Raw genomic sequence first — 19,880 nt, 5'->3', positions numbered from 1 at the left:
TAATATGAACTACAATTTGGAAGAATTATTCAAATTTTGAAATATTTAATTTCTTACTTTGTTCATATAAAAGCATATTGAAATTATAATTTTAATTAGTTATGCTAAAAATTGTTCTTATCATAATTGTAAGAATCTCTGTTGCATGTAATGGTTTCTTTTTTTCTTTTTTCTTTTTTTTTATTTTATTTCCTATAATAATTCCAATAATGGACTACAGTATCGTTAACCTTCAATGATATATAATGAATGCTAAACTATAGTAGGAAAAAATTATAAAATAAAAATATAATAAAAAAGTAAAATTCATTAGTTGAAATCACTTTGGCACAAATTTAATTTCAACCCCTGTAAAATATGTGTATTTGAAAATATTTTTTTTTTTTTTTTTAAATTTCACGAACTCCACTTTAACGGTTGTAGTTCAGATGTACTTGGTACTTGTTGTTGTTTATTGTAAAGAGGATTACACATGGAACGCGCAGAAGGAATGAAGATATTCACAAGTTCTACAGTTTAGTTTTTCCATTCTTACAAAAGTTCGTTTTGTGTAAACTTATGTAAAATAAAAACCTTGCATGTTCAAATATCACTGCAGTGAAATTATTCTATTTAGTGTTAATGTTAATCTAATTTGCTTCATTTTAGAAAAATATATGAGAAAAAATATGAGTAATAATAATATAAAAAGATGTATAGTAATGTATGTCAAGAATAGGTTAATAATCATATAGATGCACGTTCAACTTAGAACGTCTCCTTTTAGAACTGGAAAAGAATTAAATACATATTTCAATAAGAAGTAGATTAGATAAAAAAATAAAACAAAATAATAATAATTACACTTTTTACATTTATAGAAATCACAGTGAATAAAACTACTTGCATTTATAGCTAAAAATATAAAGTTAATACTTTTGGGAAAGGGGCAGTTGTCATTCCCTTTGCTTACTTACAGTAATAACATTTTGCATATAACATAGATAGCAGTTACGCATAACGGAAACAGAAGCTACACGTAGCAGAAATAGCAATCATTTTTTTTTCTCTTTTTACTTAAGCAATACCCGGGAGAATAACTACCTCTACATTCATTCCAGTGCCTTTCACAAAATTGAAAGCACTCTTCTTGCTTCCCTGGATCATATGCATATGACCTTGAACAAACATGATCACCACTAGCAGACTTAAGGATATCATATTTAGCTAAACCAATTTTTAATTTTCCATCTTTAACATGTTTTAAAATATGAAGAATTTTAGTCTTTTCATCTACTTGGCTATATAAAAAATTATAAGATGATACGGGTGATGAAGGTGGTACTCTCGCATCTGTTACTGAACGTGGGGATTCTGATCTTGGATGTTCTCCTTCTAGTATTGGTGCATATCCTCCAGTTGGACGTACTTCATGGGTCGATTTTTCTGTGCCTTCTCTACCTACAGACACTGATGTGACAAGTAGTTGTGTTCGTCCTGGACTCATTACTGCTCCTCCTGGTATTCCTTGTCTTTCCACTGTTGATGGAAAGGATGGTTCATCTGTTTGACCATGTATCATAGAGTTCCAATATAGACCCTTTCGGCTGTTTGAATAGTAAGTTTTATCTGAGCTGAAATTTTTATAGTACAGATTACTATAAAAATCTGGGGAAATTTTTAAGTAGTAATTATATAATTCGGCTTCTTTCTTCGTATTGACTTTTGCTAATGGCATATCAATGTTGAACATTACAGCAGAGTGTATGAAATTATGTTCACATTTTTCGGGGCCATATATGTCGACCTTAAAATTTCCTTCATCCCCCCAATACTTACCCCAACTGTTTCTCATTATCCAGTAAGACTTTTTCATTCCTTTATCACTTATGTAGTTACCCCAACCAATGATATTAACAGCATGGTCAGGCATTTTTTCACCACATAAACTGTAAACCTTCTTTCCATTAAAATCGTAACTCATTATTTTTTCTGCCTTCACATAAGCAATCATAGATCCTTTGTGCATAACTTCATGCTTTATTTTTTTGATGAACGTGTCCATATTTCCCCTAAATTTGTAACTCTCATAAGCAGTATATCCTTTGGCCCCTAACGAATTGGGTTCATACTTGTAATCCATTAATTTCGTATCTGTCCACAAATTAGTCCAATGATACTTGGGGTTTGGACAATCATTAGCTACATTTTTGTATGAATATGGAAGATTAGATTCTAAAGGTAGGATCTTTTTTTCATCAATGATTCTTAGAAATTCTAGAGGATTAGACCCAACTTTGCATCTTTCATCAGGTTCTATTTTCGAACAGTTAGCCACATATAAAGCCGAACCACTTGCATGATCATAACCCTTCATACATCTAATAGTTTCTAGGTGCAGCTTAGATGCAAATAACCATGATGTTGCACAGTTTCCCTGATCTTCTGCTTCAATTTTTGAAACACAGCTATTCTTATCTTTCCATCTATCACAATAGTCTTCATTGCAATACATTCTATCTGTAAAACGGGCAGTGTTCATATCTGCTTCTTCATATTTTGTCAGATCAACAACTCCATCATCATCTTCTTTGTATATAGAATTACCTACATTTTTATAATCTTTAAGCTCAACATCATAGTTAAAATGCATAACATTCTTCCCTTCTAATTTGTTATAAGGCAAATCTGGTAGTACTAAACCTGTTCTGTTTTCCCCCCAATTAGATACATTCTTCATGCATATTGCTGCGTTTTTTAATTTATTTTTCAGTGAAATATATTTTTCACCTTTATGCATTTTTAACATTCTATTCAAATTGTTCAGTACTTCCATCTCGTTACCCAACTCGTAATTTTCTAACATCCTAGTCATATCTAATCCTTTTAGCAAATTACAGTAATTTGTTATCTGCCTTTTTAATGTACTATCTAAATCTTGTGGAATTGCTAAATCTTTTTTATTATTCTTGTTATTGTCCTTAATTCCCATAAGTATACTGTCAATCGCTTCTGTAAGCTGGATTTCATTATAATTTTCATCATCCTGCCCTTCAGTTTTTATTTCGTCAAATCGTTGCCTCATATCAGCAGAAACATAGTTTAAACATTCACTGGCTTTTTCTTTACTCTCTAAGAATAAAGCACATTGGTAGCACTTTTCTATTTCGATAATACCGCCGAAAAAGCAGTCACTGGCTATTGCATCGCATTTTTCTATTAGAAGGAAAAAAAAAAAAAGAAGCAAAAATAGTATAATGGTGAAATGTTTAGAAAGTATGAGACCAGTCCATGTACACACATATGCATGCATGTATTGATGTATGTGTTTTTTCGCTTATTAATTATTATTATTATTATTATTATTATTATGTATTTATTTATTTTTTATTTTTTTGGGGGGGTAACAAAGTTGTGAGTAATTAAAATAAGATAACAATAAAATGAAGAGCAGTTATTTAGTTATATTCCTTTGTAAGAGCTTGCCTGGCATATTTGATATGCTGTAATTTTTGCTTTCAATAAGAATCTGCTTTTCAGGATTTGACGAGGTTATTACTTGTATTGAAGTAATTGGTCTTCCTATATCTTTCATTCTGTATTTCCTTACATCTACCATTTTGTCTAAGACGAAAAATTAAAGTATATACAAGTTGATAAAAAAATGGAGGAACTCGGTACTAATAGGCGAAAAGTATTATGATAAAAACTGAGTGCATATATGCATATACATATATATACATACATATACATAACCATATATATATATATATATATTTTTTTTTTTTTTTTTTTTTTTTTTTCAAAACGAACGCAGCACAGAAGAAACATAGTTGAAGCTTTATTCTTTCCACTTTTGCATTTTACAAAATGGAAACCAGTTTATTATCCAAACTTTCAGTTAATTTGTTTTCTTTTCTTGTTACTCTTACCTGTTTCAGTTGTAGATGGATACACTTTCCATTTAAGGGTTAATATGTTTTCTTCAATGTACACTACGACCTTAAAGGTTTTGTTATGAGCACACTTATTATGCAAATTAGATTTTTCCTTTTCAAATAATATTTTTTCTGTTATTTTTATAAATATCGGGTTCATTTCTATTTCATTATTTTCGGCATCAACATAAATTTCTAAAAATGGAATAAGGAACACATAAAATTTTGCAGTGCACGGACCAGTTATTTTTATACCCTTATGTTCTTTCAATAGTGCTGATTTGACTTGAACTACATTTGAAATATCTGACGATACACGTTCTGCAGGAACATCATTACTTCCTGAATTGCCATGTTCATTAGAGAGACGCACCATAATTGGTTGTTGTGCAGGTCCATTTGGTGCTCCTACAATAGAACTATTCTGCTGACCTGTTTGGAGACTTTCTCCCCTTTTGAGTATCTTTTTCCATTTACCTTCCTTTGTATTTACATGTGATACTGCAGTTGCAGTTGCCTGTGATTGATCCGCTAAACCTTCAGAAGAGCTTATCCGTGTACCATCCACTTTTGGCAAAAATACTGATATACTAGTCACAGGTGCATTTTTAGTAGAGCAATAACATTTTATTATATTATTACTAATTAAAATATCTGCAAAAAAAATTGTTATTGACAAATAGTACATGAAAAAAATTTTTTTTTTTTTTTTTTTTTGTTTTATTCCAAAATGTTGTATTTTATTGTAGAATAACTTTATTATTATTCTGAGGTTGCAGTATATGTAATGCTCCTTAACATATTCATTATTTCTCACATTTTTAATTGCTACATTGACTATTCTTAATATTTTATTATTTTTTTTTTTTTTTGTTCTTACATATTATTAGAAGAAAAGATATAGGATACATCATTTTGTTGAATGTAAAAGCTAAAATGAGGTGTTGTAAAACTTTTTTTTTTTTTTTTTTTTTTTGATAATTGTAAATTGTATCACCTATATGTACTTATAGTTCTGTATGTGTATATATATATATATTTACATATTCTTTATTTTTTTTTTTTATTTTTATAGAACTACACACTTTTTGCTGAAAATAAATTAAACATTATATTTTCAAAGAAAAAATGCTATTATTCTTTTGCAATATTTTAATATAGTTCTTCGAGAAATGATTCCACTTTAAAAAAAACAAAAAAAAAATAGTAATAGTAATAGTAATAGTAATGGTAATGGTAATTATAATAATAATAACAGTAACAGTAGTAGTAATAATGTAAGCGTTTCACTGATGTAACGAATTGACCACTAATTTACTTCGACTACCGTAGTGGTTGCTTTCGAAAAACTTTAACAAGTTCACTATCTACACCTTTATGGTTAAAGTTCGAAGGCATGTTTGAAGGCGTATTGATTTATTTATTGTGGATAGAATAGATGTGTAAAGGAAGAAGACAAAAGTGGTGCTATTATTTACAAGTGCTACAACTTAGTGATTTCGTTTTTACCATAGTAATGTTTTTTATATGAACTTACTCATATAAATGTAGACTCCCTAACTGTAAAAAGGTTAAATTAAAATGCTTAACCATGAAGTTCTTTTCATTTATATAATTTTAATAAATCGAATAAAAAAAAAAAACATTTACAAAGCATAGTTTTTATCACAAATAGAAAGAATAATACAGGAACCTCTTTAATATAGAACTTCTCTAAATCATAATGGGAATAAAATATACAAACATACACATGTATGCACACATATATATAAACATGCACATATATACGCACATATACATAAACATACACATGTATGCACACATATATATAAACGTACACATATATACGCACATATACATAAACATACACATGTATGCACACATATATATAAACGTACACATATATACGCACATATACATAAACATACACATGTATGCACACATATATATAAACGTACACATATATACGCACATATACATAAACATACACATGTATGCACACATATATATAAACGTACACATGTATGAACACATTTATAAACAAACATATATACGCACATATACATAAACATACACATGTATGAACACATATATATAAAGATACATTTAAACATATATATATATATATATACCAATAAGGAACATATAAAGGTGCATAAAAAAAATAATACATTTTTACCTTTTCAAAAAATCCACTAATAATTTTATCTACATCAATTGTTGAAAGTATAATTTTATTGCTATTTCTAGCAAAAAAAAAAAAAAAATTATTATTGTTGTTCGCTTGGTTTATTCATATTAATAAGGTTTTATACAAAACAGAAAAAGCAGTCATCTGTTTTCCTCTTTTGTGTTAAACAATATCCGGGTGATTTATGTTCACTACATGCTCCCCAGTTTTCATTACAGAACGTTACACATTCATCTTTTATCTCATAATTTGGATAGGATCTTGCTCTTGAACATACATGGTCAGCATTAATAGGATTATCCGAGTCGTACTTAACTATATCGACTTTTACTTTACCATTTTTAACGTGTTCTAAAACGTGAACAAATTGAAGCTTTTTAGTAGTTGCCTCATTTAATTTGTCGTTCTCTTTTGTATCTAATCCTCCTTGTGCTCCTCCTACTCCAGGTGCTACTCCTACTCCTGGTGCTACACCTACTCCTGGTGCTACACCTACTCCTGGTGCCACTCCTACTCCTGGTGCTACTCCTACTCCTGGTGCTACTACTCCTGGTGCCACTCCTACTCCTGGTGCTACTCCTACTCCTGGTGCTACTCCTACTCCTGGTGCTACTCCTACTCCTGGTGCTACTCCTACTCCTGGTGCTACTCCTACTCCTGGTGCTACTCCTACTCCTGGTGCTACTCCTACTCCTGGTGCTACTCCTACTCCTGGTGCTACTCCTACTCCTACTCCTGGTGCTACTCCTACTCCTGGTGCTACTCCTACTCCTGGTGCTACTCCTACTCCTGGTGCTACTCCTACTCCTGGTGCTACTCCTACTCCTGGTGCTACTCCTACTCCTGGTGCTACTCGCTACTCCTACTCCTGGTGCTACTCCTACTCCTGGTGCTACTCCTACTCCTGGTGCTACTCCTACTCCTGGTGCTACTCCTACTCCTGGTGCTACTCCTACTCCTGGTGCTACTCCTACTCCTGGTGCTACTCCTACTCCTGGTTGAGTTCCACTAGCACTATTATCTGAACCATAAATGACAGAGTTCGCAGTTATCACATTCTTGTTATTTAAATCATTAGCCTTTTCTGCGCTCAAACTGTTGAAATATAAATTACTATAAAAATCTGGGGAGGTTTTTAAGTAGTAATTATATAATTCGGCTTCTTTCTTCTTATTGACATTTGTCAAAGGCATATCAATGTTGAACATTACAACAGAGTGCATGAAGTTATGTTCACATTGTTCGGGGCCATGCATGTCGACCATAAAGTTTCCTTCATCCCCCCAGTACTTACCCCAGCTGTTTCTAACTATCCAGTAAGATTTTTTCTCTCCTTTGCTATTTATATAGTTACCATACCCTGTGATGTTAACTGCATGGTCAGGATGTTTACCACCACATAGGCTAAGCACCTTCTTTCCATTTAGGTCATACCCCATTACATTTTCTACCTTTACATAAGCAATTACAGATCCTTTGTGCATAACTTCATGCTTTATTTTTTTGATAAACGTGTCCATGTTTCCCCTAAATTTATCACTCTCATAGGCGGTATATCCTTTAGCCCCTAATGAATTGGGCTCATCTTTAGAATCTAATAATTCTACATTTGCCCATAAATTCGTCCAGTGATTCTGTGGATTTGGACACGTATTACCAACTTTTGCATATGAGTATGGAAGGTTTACTTCTAAAGGTAGGAACTTATTTTCATCGATAATTTTAAGAAATTCTAATGGGTTCGATCCAACATGACACTTATCCTTAGCCTCTTTATGCGCACAATTGGCAACGTATAATGCCGAACTGCTCGCATGTTCATAACCCTTCATACATCTAATAGTTTCGAGATGTAACTTAGATGCAAATATCCAAGATGTTGCACAACTTCCCTGATCTTGTGCTTCTATTTTTGAAATACAAGTATTTTTATCTTTCCATCTATCACAATATTCATCATTACAAAACATATTATCTGTAAAATAGAAAGACTGTTTATTATCCTGTTCAACTGCTTCTAAATCTATAATACCATCAATTCCATCATTGAATGTATCTTTTATATTATTCTGATTAACACTAGAAGTTTCAGAAACTTTCGTAGTCTGTAATTGAATTTTATTTTCATTATTTTTGTATGACAGATTAGGTAATACTAATCCAGTTTTATTTGTTATCCAGTTTTCAGCATATTTCATACATATCGCTGGATTTTTTAGTTTATATAGTAATGAAGACTTTTTTTCTTCATTGTGTTTTTCTAATAGTTTAGTTAAGTTACTGTATGTTTCTACATGATTCGCTAGTTCGTGGTTTTCCAACGTACCACTCACATCTTCCTGCTTTAATAACTTACAATATTTCATTAATTCTCCTTTTAAAGTATTATCCATCTCTTCCATTTTTACTAATTCTTTGTTATTGTTTACATCTATCTTGTATATTAGGTCCAATATGTTATTAATGGATTCCATAAGTTTATATTGTACAGATTCTTCATCATTTCCTGTCGTGAGAACGTTTTGTTCATTTTGTGTATCCGTCTCTTTTGAAGCATATTTAAAACACTCATCTGATGGACTCAAATTTTTCGTAAGCAGGGTACATTTATAGCATTTTTCGATGTCCGAAATTCCACTGAAGAAGCAGTTTGTAGCCATTATATCGCACCTGTCTGTTAATGTAAAAATATACAAGATTAGACAAAATATATGATATAAATGTGAAGAGTTCAACGTTTGGTGCATTATGGAATTCAGTTAAAGCTTAAAAGAATGCACAACAAAACAAGAACAGTAATAATTAAAATAATATGAAGAACGTATAAGGAAAAAGCGAATAAATGATTCTTTTTTCATCTATTCTTCCTATTTTGAACTACTTATGAATCTAACCTGGCATAACATTCCCCAGTGGGTAATTTTTGCTCTCGAGAATGTGAACATCTTTCTTCTCTAATACATTGAATATCTGTATTGATGTAATAGGTTGATCTATGTTTCGTATCATGAACTTCCTTATGTCTACTTTATTATCTAATGGACAAAATTAAAAGCGAAACCGAAAATATTAATTTGAATAGAAAAGTTAAAAAGGAAACTATGGATGACGCTAATATGTTCAAATTTTGAATTACGCATATGTATATGCACATATGTATATGCACATATGTATATGCACATATGTATATATATATATATATATACATGGTGACAGCTTTTCACTAATTAAGAATATATACTCTTATTAATTTATGCAAAATGGAAACTAGTGTATTTTTTTCTTTTTCTTTTTTTTACCTGTATTGGGTGGATTATTTACTTTGTCATATACTTTCCATTTAAGTGTGAGTATATTATCATGAATATTTACAATAAGTTTAAACGTATATTTATCATGACATTTATTTTTTGATTGTTCTTCAGTGCTAAAATCTACGTTGATTGTTTGATTATTTGATTTTGTTCTCAATAAAATTAGGTCAACATCCGTTTTAACATGAATATATATATACGGAACAAGGAAAACTAAAAAGTCCACATTACACAGTCCAGTAATTTTTACTCCCTTATGATCTTTTAACAAAGCAGAATTTATCTGAATATCGCTATTGTTAGAAGTAGTTACAGGCTCACTAGAATCATTATTTCTTTGTTCACCAGCTATAGAACGATCACTTTTTCCCTGACCATTACCTGATACCTCCGATGGTTCAGCACCATTCGGTGGGGATCCAGAGGTTCCATCTGAACTTCCATTATGATTTTCCCCTACAACTCCATTTGCACCAGTAGGTCCACTTCCCCCTACTCCTGCACCTGGAACTACTGATGGATCTCCAGCTCCATTTGGGTTTGTATTTGTACTAGAACCTTGAACACTAGATGAACCATTATTTTGACTTACATCTTGTGCGATACTGTTTGATGGGGACGTAACATTTGGAGGTTGTTCCATAGTAGTTCCCCCGTGGCACGGCATTATACTGTTACTATACACTACACCTGCGTAAATATTAAAATAAAGAAAAAGAACACACAAAAAAAATTTTATTACGTACGAAGAAATATTTTTTTTTTTTTTTTTTCATAATATGTCCCTTGCCATTTCGTTACGAACAAAAATTATGAGAGTATTTAATTTTTTCTTAGTTTTGCAAATACTGTAAATTTTGTTTGTATCATTTAGATCCAACTGAATATTTTACTACTTTTATTTTTTCTTTTTATCATTATGTCTTTACACATTTTTTGTACCTTTTTTTTTTTCTTACATATTATGAAAAGTAAGGAAATACAAGACTTCATTTTGTTGCACAAAGTAAAAATGGAATGTCTTTATATTTTTTCTGGTAATAGTTCTGTACATTCATGTACCTTTTTATTCTGTTTTTTCTCAATAAATCTTTTTTTTTTTACCTAAGGGAAATTAAAACATTGATATGAAGAAAAGGTCTGTATTTATTATTTATTTTTTTTTTTTTCTGTGTTATTGTGTTTTTTAATTTTTAAATCTGTATTTCTTTCATTTTTTGTTTTTCCTTTTTTTTAATTTTTTACATAATATCAATGATAATATAAACACGCTAGAAAGATATACACATCTTTTAGTGCATTTGTTATTGCACTAATTCGTTATGAATCTCTTGATGTGTACTCGCAAAATTTTTGCAATTTGTCTAAGTGCATTTTTAAGGTTAAGGGTAAAACCTGTACATGTGCATAAGTACATGCACTTATAGTCAAATTAATTCGTCCCGAAGAACAGGAAATAGTATTTATTTTTCATGTTAAACTTGAAGCACCATGACTCTTTTCGCAAAAATAAGTATTATAAGGTTAACTTACTCTTATCAATTCCGCACTCCGAGTGGTCAAAAAATTCTTACAAAAATGAAATTAAATTATTCTTTCTTAAAGCCTTCCTAATTTTTATCATTTCAAGAAAATTTCAAAAGAAAAAAAAAAAAAAAATGAATAATTGAACAAATGCGTAAATAGTCACTGTGGAATGTAAAATATGGAAAAGTAATTTAAAAGAAATAACTAGGAAACTTATCTAATTTAGAACTATTGCAACTTCAAAAGAGAACCATATTTTTTCACCTTTTCAAAATTATAATGAACAATTTTTACTTGCATTCTTTATTAAAATTACAATGTTACTCATATGTATTTTAAAAAAAAAAAAAAAAAAAAAACTACCATTAGCATGAGTTACATTTTATTAATACCATTTTACACATAACAAAAAAAAAAAAAAGTTGTTTGTTTATCTCCTTTTAACAAACGGTATTTAGGGGAAGGTTCATTTGTTCACTTATTTTATTTGTTAATTTCACGCGTTACCGTAAAATTTTACACACTCTCATAATTTATATGTATATGTTGATAGAAATATTCAACAAGTTTGATCATCATTAATTGCTGTGTTATCTTCATATTTAACTAGATCTATTTTTGTTTGTTCATTTTTAATATGTCTTAAAATATTAACAACTTCAGTTTAGTAGCACCTCTGCTAACAAGTGTAACCCTAGTCGTTGTTTCCATTCATGATGATAATGATTACACTGTTCATATTTCTGATAGTTGTTCTCCTACAGTAGTAGCTGCTGCGGGTGTATCTCTTGCAGCTACCTCGTGTACTCCTCATTCACGACTCTTTCTGACCTCTTATGCTACTCTTCCATTGGTTGTTCCTCGCCCATGAAATTCATTGTTTCGTATGTCTAACGCCTGTTCTTCCTTTGTTGTTCTTTCATCCGTTTATTCAGTTTTTGGTACTTATAAAGTTCAAGTCCTTTTAACGTTGATCATGTTAACGTTGAGCATGTTAACGTTGAGCATGTTAACGTTGATCATGTTAACGTTGATTCTTGTTCACCTCCTACATCCTTACCTCCTTCTGCTGATCTTTCTCCCTTTTGTTCGTTAAGTGGTAATATGTTGCCTATTCCTGAGTCATACTGCCAATAAATCACACAATTATGACATCAAAATTTTCCTCTGTCCGAATAATTGGCCTTCTATAGACTAACGTTCATCTAATAGGGATTACTATAAAAATTGATGTAATTTTAAAGATAGTAATTATATAATTCAGCTTCTTTCTTCTTAGGTACTTTTTCCATAGGCACATCGATGTTGAACATTGCAGTAGAGTGGATGTAGTTGTATTGACAATGCAAGGGGCCATGCGCGTCGACTTCAAAGTTTCCTAGACACTAAAATACTTACCCCATCTATATCTAACTAGGAAATATAATTTTTTCTTCTCTTCAGTATTTATAAAGTTACCGTACCTAATCATATTAATAGTACCTAGTCAAGAAATTTATCACTACATAGATTTTTCCCCTTCCTTCCGTTAAGGTCGTAACCCATGATATTATTAACCTTTTCCCTAAAATCATAGGAACTTCAATCGTAACCTTCATTCTTTGTTATGCCACTGAATGAAATTTTTTTTTTTTTTTTTTTTTTTTTGTACGTGTTCCTCCGATAAGCAGTATATCCTTAACCCCCTAATGAATTATGCTAATTCTTAAGATCTAATAAATTTACATCTGCCCATAAATTAGTTCACTTATCCAAATGTCATAGTATAATCATCACTGGCTTACGCATATATTTATGGTAAATTAAGTTTCTAAATGTAGGAGCTTATTTTCATCTACAATGTTGAAGAACTCTAATGGGTTAAATCCGATGTGGAATTTTATCATAGCTTCTTTGTGCCAACGGTGTTATACTAAGCCGGACTTTTCTTATATGGTTATTTCTACTCAAACTTCTTATAGTTACTAAGCACATCTTAGATCCAAATATACAAGATATTGAGCAATTTCTATCATCTTCTGCATTAATATGTGAAATGCAGATATCGTTATCTTTTCACCAGTAACACTATCCTTCATTCGAATCCATTGTGCATGTAAAATGAGAAGACTTCGAACATAGTTCATCAACGAAGACTGAATTAGTAGCACCATTGTATTCACCATTTCGTACACCTATATCTTCATTTTTTATTATCTGTATATTTTTAATATATCCCTTTATCAGGTAAGGATAACATTCTTTTGTTTGTTTACCTAGTTATCTACATTTTTCATACATCTCACGGCATTACTTAGTTTTGTGCTGTAATGAGGAGTATGTTTCCCCTAGTACCTTTTCCATGAACCTTTGTTAAATTGTCGGTTATTTCCGCCTTATTATCCTATTCGCAATTTTCTAATGTTCGCCATGGTATCTACTTCTTTTATGAATTTGCATTATTTCACTAATTTCACTTTTAAAGTATTATCTAAATGTTCTAAGCTTATTTATGCTTTACTAATATTTTCACCTGACTTGTAAATATTTTTCAATATTTCATCAATTATATTTTAGCGAAACCATTTAGTCAGGGTCTTCATCATTTTGCGCCTTAGTTTTTATATCGTTATAATTTTTCTCAACATCAGCAGGTTCATAAATGAAAAATTTATCATTTGGAAAATGATCATTTTATAACAGTGAAGTACAGGCATAACATCTTTCGATGTATACCCTACACCTTCGAAAATGATTTTCTATTATTATATATCGTTTCTCGATAAAAATAAAAAATAGAAGCAAAAACATGTCCACCCTCAGACATGCATGCATTAATGTGGACATATATATATATATATATGCTCATGCACATATAAGATGTATCACCGTAACTTCTTCAAAGTCTTGAAAGAATGATAATACAATTATATTCCTCTATTATCTTTTTTTTTTTTTTCTATGCTTTTCATTTATGTAACTAGGAATATCTCCTCTTATAATGTAATATGTTGCTTTCATTGAAGATAGCATCCAAAAATTCCTGCTTGTTGTTCATTAATATTGCAGTAATTGGTAAATCTAAGTTTTTCATGATATTATGTCTGTTTTGTAACCTGGAATGATCAGCGAGAAAAGGTAATGTGGGATGGGACCATCTTCAATGCTGTTTATATGCAAATAGTCAATATGCATGTGTGTGTTGTAAGCACCATTCATTTGAACTTGCATTTTCATTTTCATTTTCTTTTTTTTTTTTTTTTTTTTTTTTAACAGCTTTTATATGGTTTACTTTTATTTGACATTTCTGGGCATAACATTTTCCCCTAAATTTTACCGAAAGGTATTCCAAAATTTTAATTACAAATAAAAATATTGTCTACTGCATTTATATGTGCACCCACTGAATTCAGCACCTATGGTATGTAGTAGGAAATATATATAATATCACAAATTCATTTATTTTGACCAAAACTTAAAAATGCATATATACAGGATAACTGTAAATATTAAGTAACATTAAGATAAAAAAGAAAATACTTTTATATATAATTAATGCTAAAATATTATGTTTTCTTCTTTCGCAATAGCATATTTTGTAACATCGATATATTAAAACAAAATTAGAAAAGTTTATATACTTAAAAAATTCTAAAATAAAATTTGTTTGATGTCTTAATTTTTGCTAAAAAAAAAAAAAACTTGGGAAAATTTTTAATTTACAGCACTACAAAACTGAAACAAGAATTAAATGTATATACAAATGTGCATATATATTCATATATATACATAAGTACATACATAAATATAGATGTATAAATACGCTTACTAATAAAAAGGACTTAAAAAAAAAAAAAAAAAAAAAGGGATATACTTTTTTAAGCTTTCGTAAAAGCATTAAGAACATTTTTTACTTCATTCCTTAAAAATATAATATTATATATATAATTCTTAAAAAAAAGAAAAAAAAAGCTATCGCAATCCTGAGTTACTTTTTATTAATAAAATTCTACACATAACAGAAAAAACACTTATTGGTACTTTGCCTTTTAGTCAAACAATATCCTGGAGAAGGTTCATCTTTGCAATTGTCCCATTCCTCACTACAAAATTTTATACACTCATCTAGATTGTTTACATCCATGGCATAAGATCTGGAGCAAGCGTGGTTATCAATAATTATTGCATTATCTTCGTACTTAACTAGCCCCATTTTTATCTGACCATTTTTGATGTGTTTTAAGACATGAAGCACTCCAGTTTTAGCAGTAGCAGCTGGTGCATTCTTAGCTGCTACTGTTTGAGATCCAGGTAGCACTGATTGTTTTGGATCTACCGATGTTTCAACTGGTGTTCGTTGTCCTGGTTGAGATTCCTGATGTGTCGATTGTATTTGACCTGCTGCTGCTGCATTTCCTGGTTGAGGTCCATTTTGTTCTGTTGATTTTGGTAATGTTGATGATACATCCCCTTGTACTCCACCTACTCCTGGACTTGCGCGTTCGCCAGATGCTGACCCTGTAGGTAGTGCAGGTGCTGGCTCGTCTTGTCCATAAACCAACGAATTTTGAGATAAGTCATTTCTCTTGAGTGGTACACTTTCCTCCTCTGGTGTGAAATTGTTATAATAAAGATTACTATAAAAATCTGGGGAAGTTTTTAAGTAGTAATTATATATTTCAGCTCCCTTCTTTGTAGGGACTTGGGCTATTGGCATATGGATGTTGAATATTACGGCAGAGTGGATGAAGTTGTGTTCACATTGTTCTGGACCATGCATATCAACCCTAAAATTTCCTTCATCCCCCCAGTACTTACCCCAGCTATTTCTTATTATCCAGTAAGACTTCTTCTTTCCCTCATCATTTGTGTAGTTTCCCCATCCAATGATGTTAATTGCATGGTCAGCATTTTTATCACCACATAGACTGAGCACCTTCTTTCCGTTAAGGTCATAATCCATTGCATTTTCTGCCTTTACATAAGCAATTACAGATCCTTTGTGCATAACTTCATGCTTTATTTTTTTGATAAACGTGTCTATGTTTCCCCTAAATTTATCACTCTCATAGGCGGTATATCCTTTAGCCCCCAACGAATTGGGCTCATCTTTAGAATCTACTAATTTTGCACCTGCCCATAAATTCGTCCAATGATTCTCTGATTTTGGACAGTCATTGGCTACTTCTTTGTATGAATATGGATGATTGTGTTCTAGGGGTAAGAACCCATTTTCTTCAATAACACTAAGATATTCAAAAGGATTAGATCCGGAAATACATTTATCTTTAGGGTTCCTCTTGGAACAGTTAGCTATATATAATGCGGAACTTTTTACATGGTCATATCTGTTCATGCATCTAATAGTTTCAAGATGCAATTTAGATGCAAATAACCATGATATAGCGCAATTTCCTTGTTCTGCCGCTTCTATTTTTGAAAAGCAACTATCATTATCTTTCCACCTGTCACAATATTCTTTATTGCAATACATTGTGTCAGTAAGTTGAGATGAGTTCATATTTGTCCCATTATAATCAGAAAAATCAATAACACCATCATACCCTTCATTTTGTTTAACACTATTCACATTTTTGCTCTCTACATTTTGAGTACTGTTTTCATAATTTTGTAAATTATTACTGTTATTCTCCAAATTATGATATTCAAATTGAGGCAATGATAACCCTCTTTTATTTTTTATCCAGTCGTTTACATTCTTCATACATATTGCTGCATTTCTTAGTTTATGTTGTAATGAAGCATATGTTTCATCAGCATGTTTTGCTAGAAGCCTCGTTAAATTGTTGAAGATTTCTGTTTCGTTTCCCATTTCATAGCTTTCTAATGTTCCACTTGTGTCTACCTCCTTTAGCAATTTGCAGTATTGTACCAGTTCTCCTTTTAGGGTATCATCTAACCCTTCCAATGTTATTAACTGCATATTATTGTTGTTATCCATCTTGTACATTTTTTTCAATATGTTGTCAATTTTTTGTGTAAGTTCCATTTGGGTAGGGTTTTCATCATCATCTTGAGCTCTAGCTTTTATATTATCAATATTTTCCTTAATAAAAGCAGAAGTATAATTGAAACACTCATTATTTTGAATATTGTCATTTTCTAATAGTACAGCACAACTGTAACAATTTTCCATGTTCAAACTACCACTTAGGAAGCAATTCATTGCCATTAGTTCACATTTTTCAGGTACTGAATTCGTTATAGAATAATTTTTGCTTTCAATTAAGAAGCTACTCTGAATATTCTTTGTGGTGTGCACTTGTATTGCCGTTATTGGTCGATCTAAGTTTTTTATTAGATAATTCATAATGTCCGTTTTGCTACCTGCAGTAAGAACCGAGAAAGAGCAAAGTGGAATAGGACTGCCTTTAAAGCTATTTATACGATAATATGAGCAGTGAGCAGTGTGTTTATATGCAACTAATTAAAATGTATGGGTGCTGTAAGGCTCATCCATTTTCATTTTCATAATTTTTTTTTTTTTTTTTCTTTTTGATTCTCTTTTTTTAGTTACCTTTGTTTAGGGGGGTTGTATTATCATATACCTTCCATTTGAGAGTTAATTCTTCCCCTTGAAGGTAAGCTATGAATTTAAAGGTTTTACCATCGGCGCACCTATTCTGTAACTTGTCAATTTTTATTTCAAATATTTTTTTTATATCTAGTTCTTCGTTGTCAGTTTGGAATTCTTTTGTAATATCTGAATCTTCATATTTTGGTCCCAAACGTATTTTACTCTCCTTTGTTTCGAGAGTAATAGATATGTGTGGAACCAGGAATAATTGAACTTTCGCGTTACATGTACCAGTAACTTTTACCCCTTTATGGTCTTTTAATAGGGCAGATTTTACATTAATGTTATTTTGGCTACTTGGAGTGGCAGACTGCACAGCTATACTAGATGCTCCAGAGCCACTTGCGTCAACTCTGTCACCTGCAGCAGCTGAAGCAGATGCAACCTCTTGCCTAAAGTTACTTTCGCCAGTTTGCGTGTTAGATGTACTTGGAACGGTAGGTGCGGTAACTTTTGGATCTGTTTGTTGATTTACGGATAAAGGTCCATTATGTGAACCATCAACACTAGGTGAATTTGCTCTTCCTTCTGTATCTGACGAAGAACCCTGTGCGCCGCTTTGACCTTGTGTAGGTTCTACAGCTTTATCTTCCCCTTTGCATCGAAATATATCTCTGCTTAATATAATATCTACGTAAAATCGATTACAAATAAATGGAGCATAAAACTACATTTTTTCTTAACATCATTTTTACCGTAAAATGTTTTATTTTTGTTCACGCATATATATTTCATCGATAATTTATTATTTTGAATTTTCTCTATTTTTTTTACTTACATATTATGAGAAAAAACGAAATAGAGCACTTCATTTTGTTGAGTAAAAATAAAGTAGAACGTTGCAAAGACTTCCTTTTTTTTTTTTTTTTTTTTTTTTTTTGGCATTTACAACTTATTCGTGCATTCTACTTATTTATTGGTCTATCGATTTATTTTTCTACTTACCTGTCGATTTATTTTTCTATTTATTTATGTCTATTTTCTTATTTGTTAATAATATTTCTTTATTTTTTTGTCTATATATTTGTTTGTCCATTTATTTATTTATTTAATTTTTTTTTTTTTTTTTTTTTTTTTTGTGCATCCGTTTATTTATATATTTCTTTATGTATTTATACATTTGTTCATTTATTTTTTACCTTTCAAAAGAACATTTTATGCATTTACTCGAATTAATTTAAATTTTCTCCTCTTACAAAAACGAAATGAAGCAAAAGAAGACACAACAAAACGTGGTGTTAGAACGTGTCGGCAAAATTTTTTTTTTTAGCTCATTTAGTGCATTAGCAATTTGCAACATAAATTTTTAATAATTCGTTAAAGTGTATTATATCATTTAAAAATTTGAAAGACATATACGTATAATATACACTTATATAAATACATATACAACATATATACACACTTTTATTTTGATATATTTTATCTACGTGTAGACATTTTTTTATTTATTCAAAAATTTTCTTTTTTAAAAATACTGTACTATACGGTTTTACAAAAATGATTCCTTTTTGCCTATTCACTACTGCAGATTTGTTTTCCTTTCAAATAACGTTGTTTTCATTTTTTTGAAAAATGTACCTTTTAATTCGTTTGAAGACAATTAAAAAAAAAAAAAAAAAAAAAAAAAAAGCAAAATTAAATTAACATTTTTTCTAATATATGAACCATAAATATATCACATTTTCACGTTATGTGAAGTATGCAGGAATACTATTAAAAATACTATAACAATATTCTGTACCATATAACTAATACATTTCGATTTTCTTTAAATCTGTATAGGTAGATAACACCCTCGTGCGTTTTTATAGTACACGAATAAAAGGAAATAAAATCAGGTAAAACTAAATAAAGCGAGATAAAATATAATAAAATGAACAGAAATATAATATATTGATATGAATATAATGCGTCGAAATAAGACGAAATAAAATACCATAAAATAGAATACAATAAAATGGAATGCAATAAAATGGGATGCAATAAAATGGGATGCAATAAAATGGGATGCAATAAAATGGGATGCAATAAAATGGGATGCAATAAAATGGGATGCAATAAAATGGGATGCAATAAAATGGGATGCAATAAAATGGGATGCAATAAAATGGGATGCAATAAAATGGGATGCAATAAAATGGGATGCAATAAAATGGGATGCAATAAAATGGGATGCAATAAAATGGGATGCAATAAAATGGGATGCAATAAAATGGGATGCAATAAAATAGAATACAATAAAATGGAATGCAATAAAATATGATACAATAAAATATGATACAGCAATATATAATACAATAAAATATAATATAATACACTACAATATAATAAAATACATTAAAATATTATGA

General features: G+C 30.4%; 3 protein-coding genes and 1 pseudogene across 3 annotated transcripts, besides 1 other annotated feature; all 4 read right to left on the bottom strand.

The window, feature by feature from the left end:
• Positions 1–1,012: 1,012 nt before the first annotated feature.
• PmUG01_04024400 (serine-repeat antigen, putative) lies at positions 1,013–4,831 on the bottom strand (the record flags this gene model as incomplete). Its single annotated transcript, XM_029003243.1, has 4 exons — positions 1,013–3,195; positions 3,466–3,603; positions 3,912–4,571; positions 4,798–4,831. The coding sequence occupies 4 exons, from the start codon at positions 4,829–4,831 to the stop codon at positions 1,013–1,015; spliced, it is 3,015 nt and encodes a 1,004-aa protein (XP_028859697.1).
• A 1,395-nt stretch (positions 4,832–6,226) lies between these two features.
• Positions 6,227–10,089, bottom strand: PmUG01_04024300 (serine-repeat antigen, putative; the record flags this gene model as incomplete). Its single annotated transcript, XM_029003242.1, has 4 exons — positions 6,227–6,459; positions 6,551–8,782; positions 9,003–9,143; positions 9,408–10,089. 4 exons carry the CDS (start codon positions 10,087–10,089, stop codon positions 6,227–6,229), a joined length of 3,288 nt encoding a protein of 1,095 aa, XP_028859696.1.
• Positions 10,090–11,508: 1,419 nt separating this feature from the next.
• Positions 11,509–13,595, bottom strand: PmUG01_04024200 (annotated as a pseudogene).
• Positions 11,509–13,595: a sequence feature (serine-repeat antigen, putative, pseudogene).
• A 1,342-nt stretch (positions 13,596–14,937) lies between these two features.
• PmUG01_04024100 (serine-repeat antigen, putative) lies at positions 14,938–18,338 on the bottom strand (the record flags this gene model as incomplete). The annotated part of the gene is made up of 3 exons (XM_029003241.1): positions 14,938–17,276; positions 17,467–18,156; positions 18,305–18,338. 3 exons carry the CDS (start codon positions 18,336–18,338, stop codon positions 14,938–14,940), a joined length of 3,063 nt encoding a protein of 1,020 aa, XP_028859695.1.
• Between the last annotated feature and the right edge of the window lie 1,542 nt (positions 18,339–19,880).

This window comes from Plasmodium malariae, assembly GCF_900090045.1.
Source record: "Plasmodium malariae genome assembly, chromosome: 4".
In the NCBI taxonomy this organism is placed as follows: Eukaryota; Apicomplexa; class Aconoidasida; order Haemosporida; family Plasmodiidae; genus Plasmodium; species Plasmodium malariae.
This window is presented reverse-complemented; position numbering and strand designations above follow the sequence as displayed.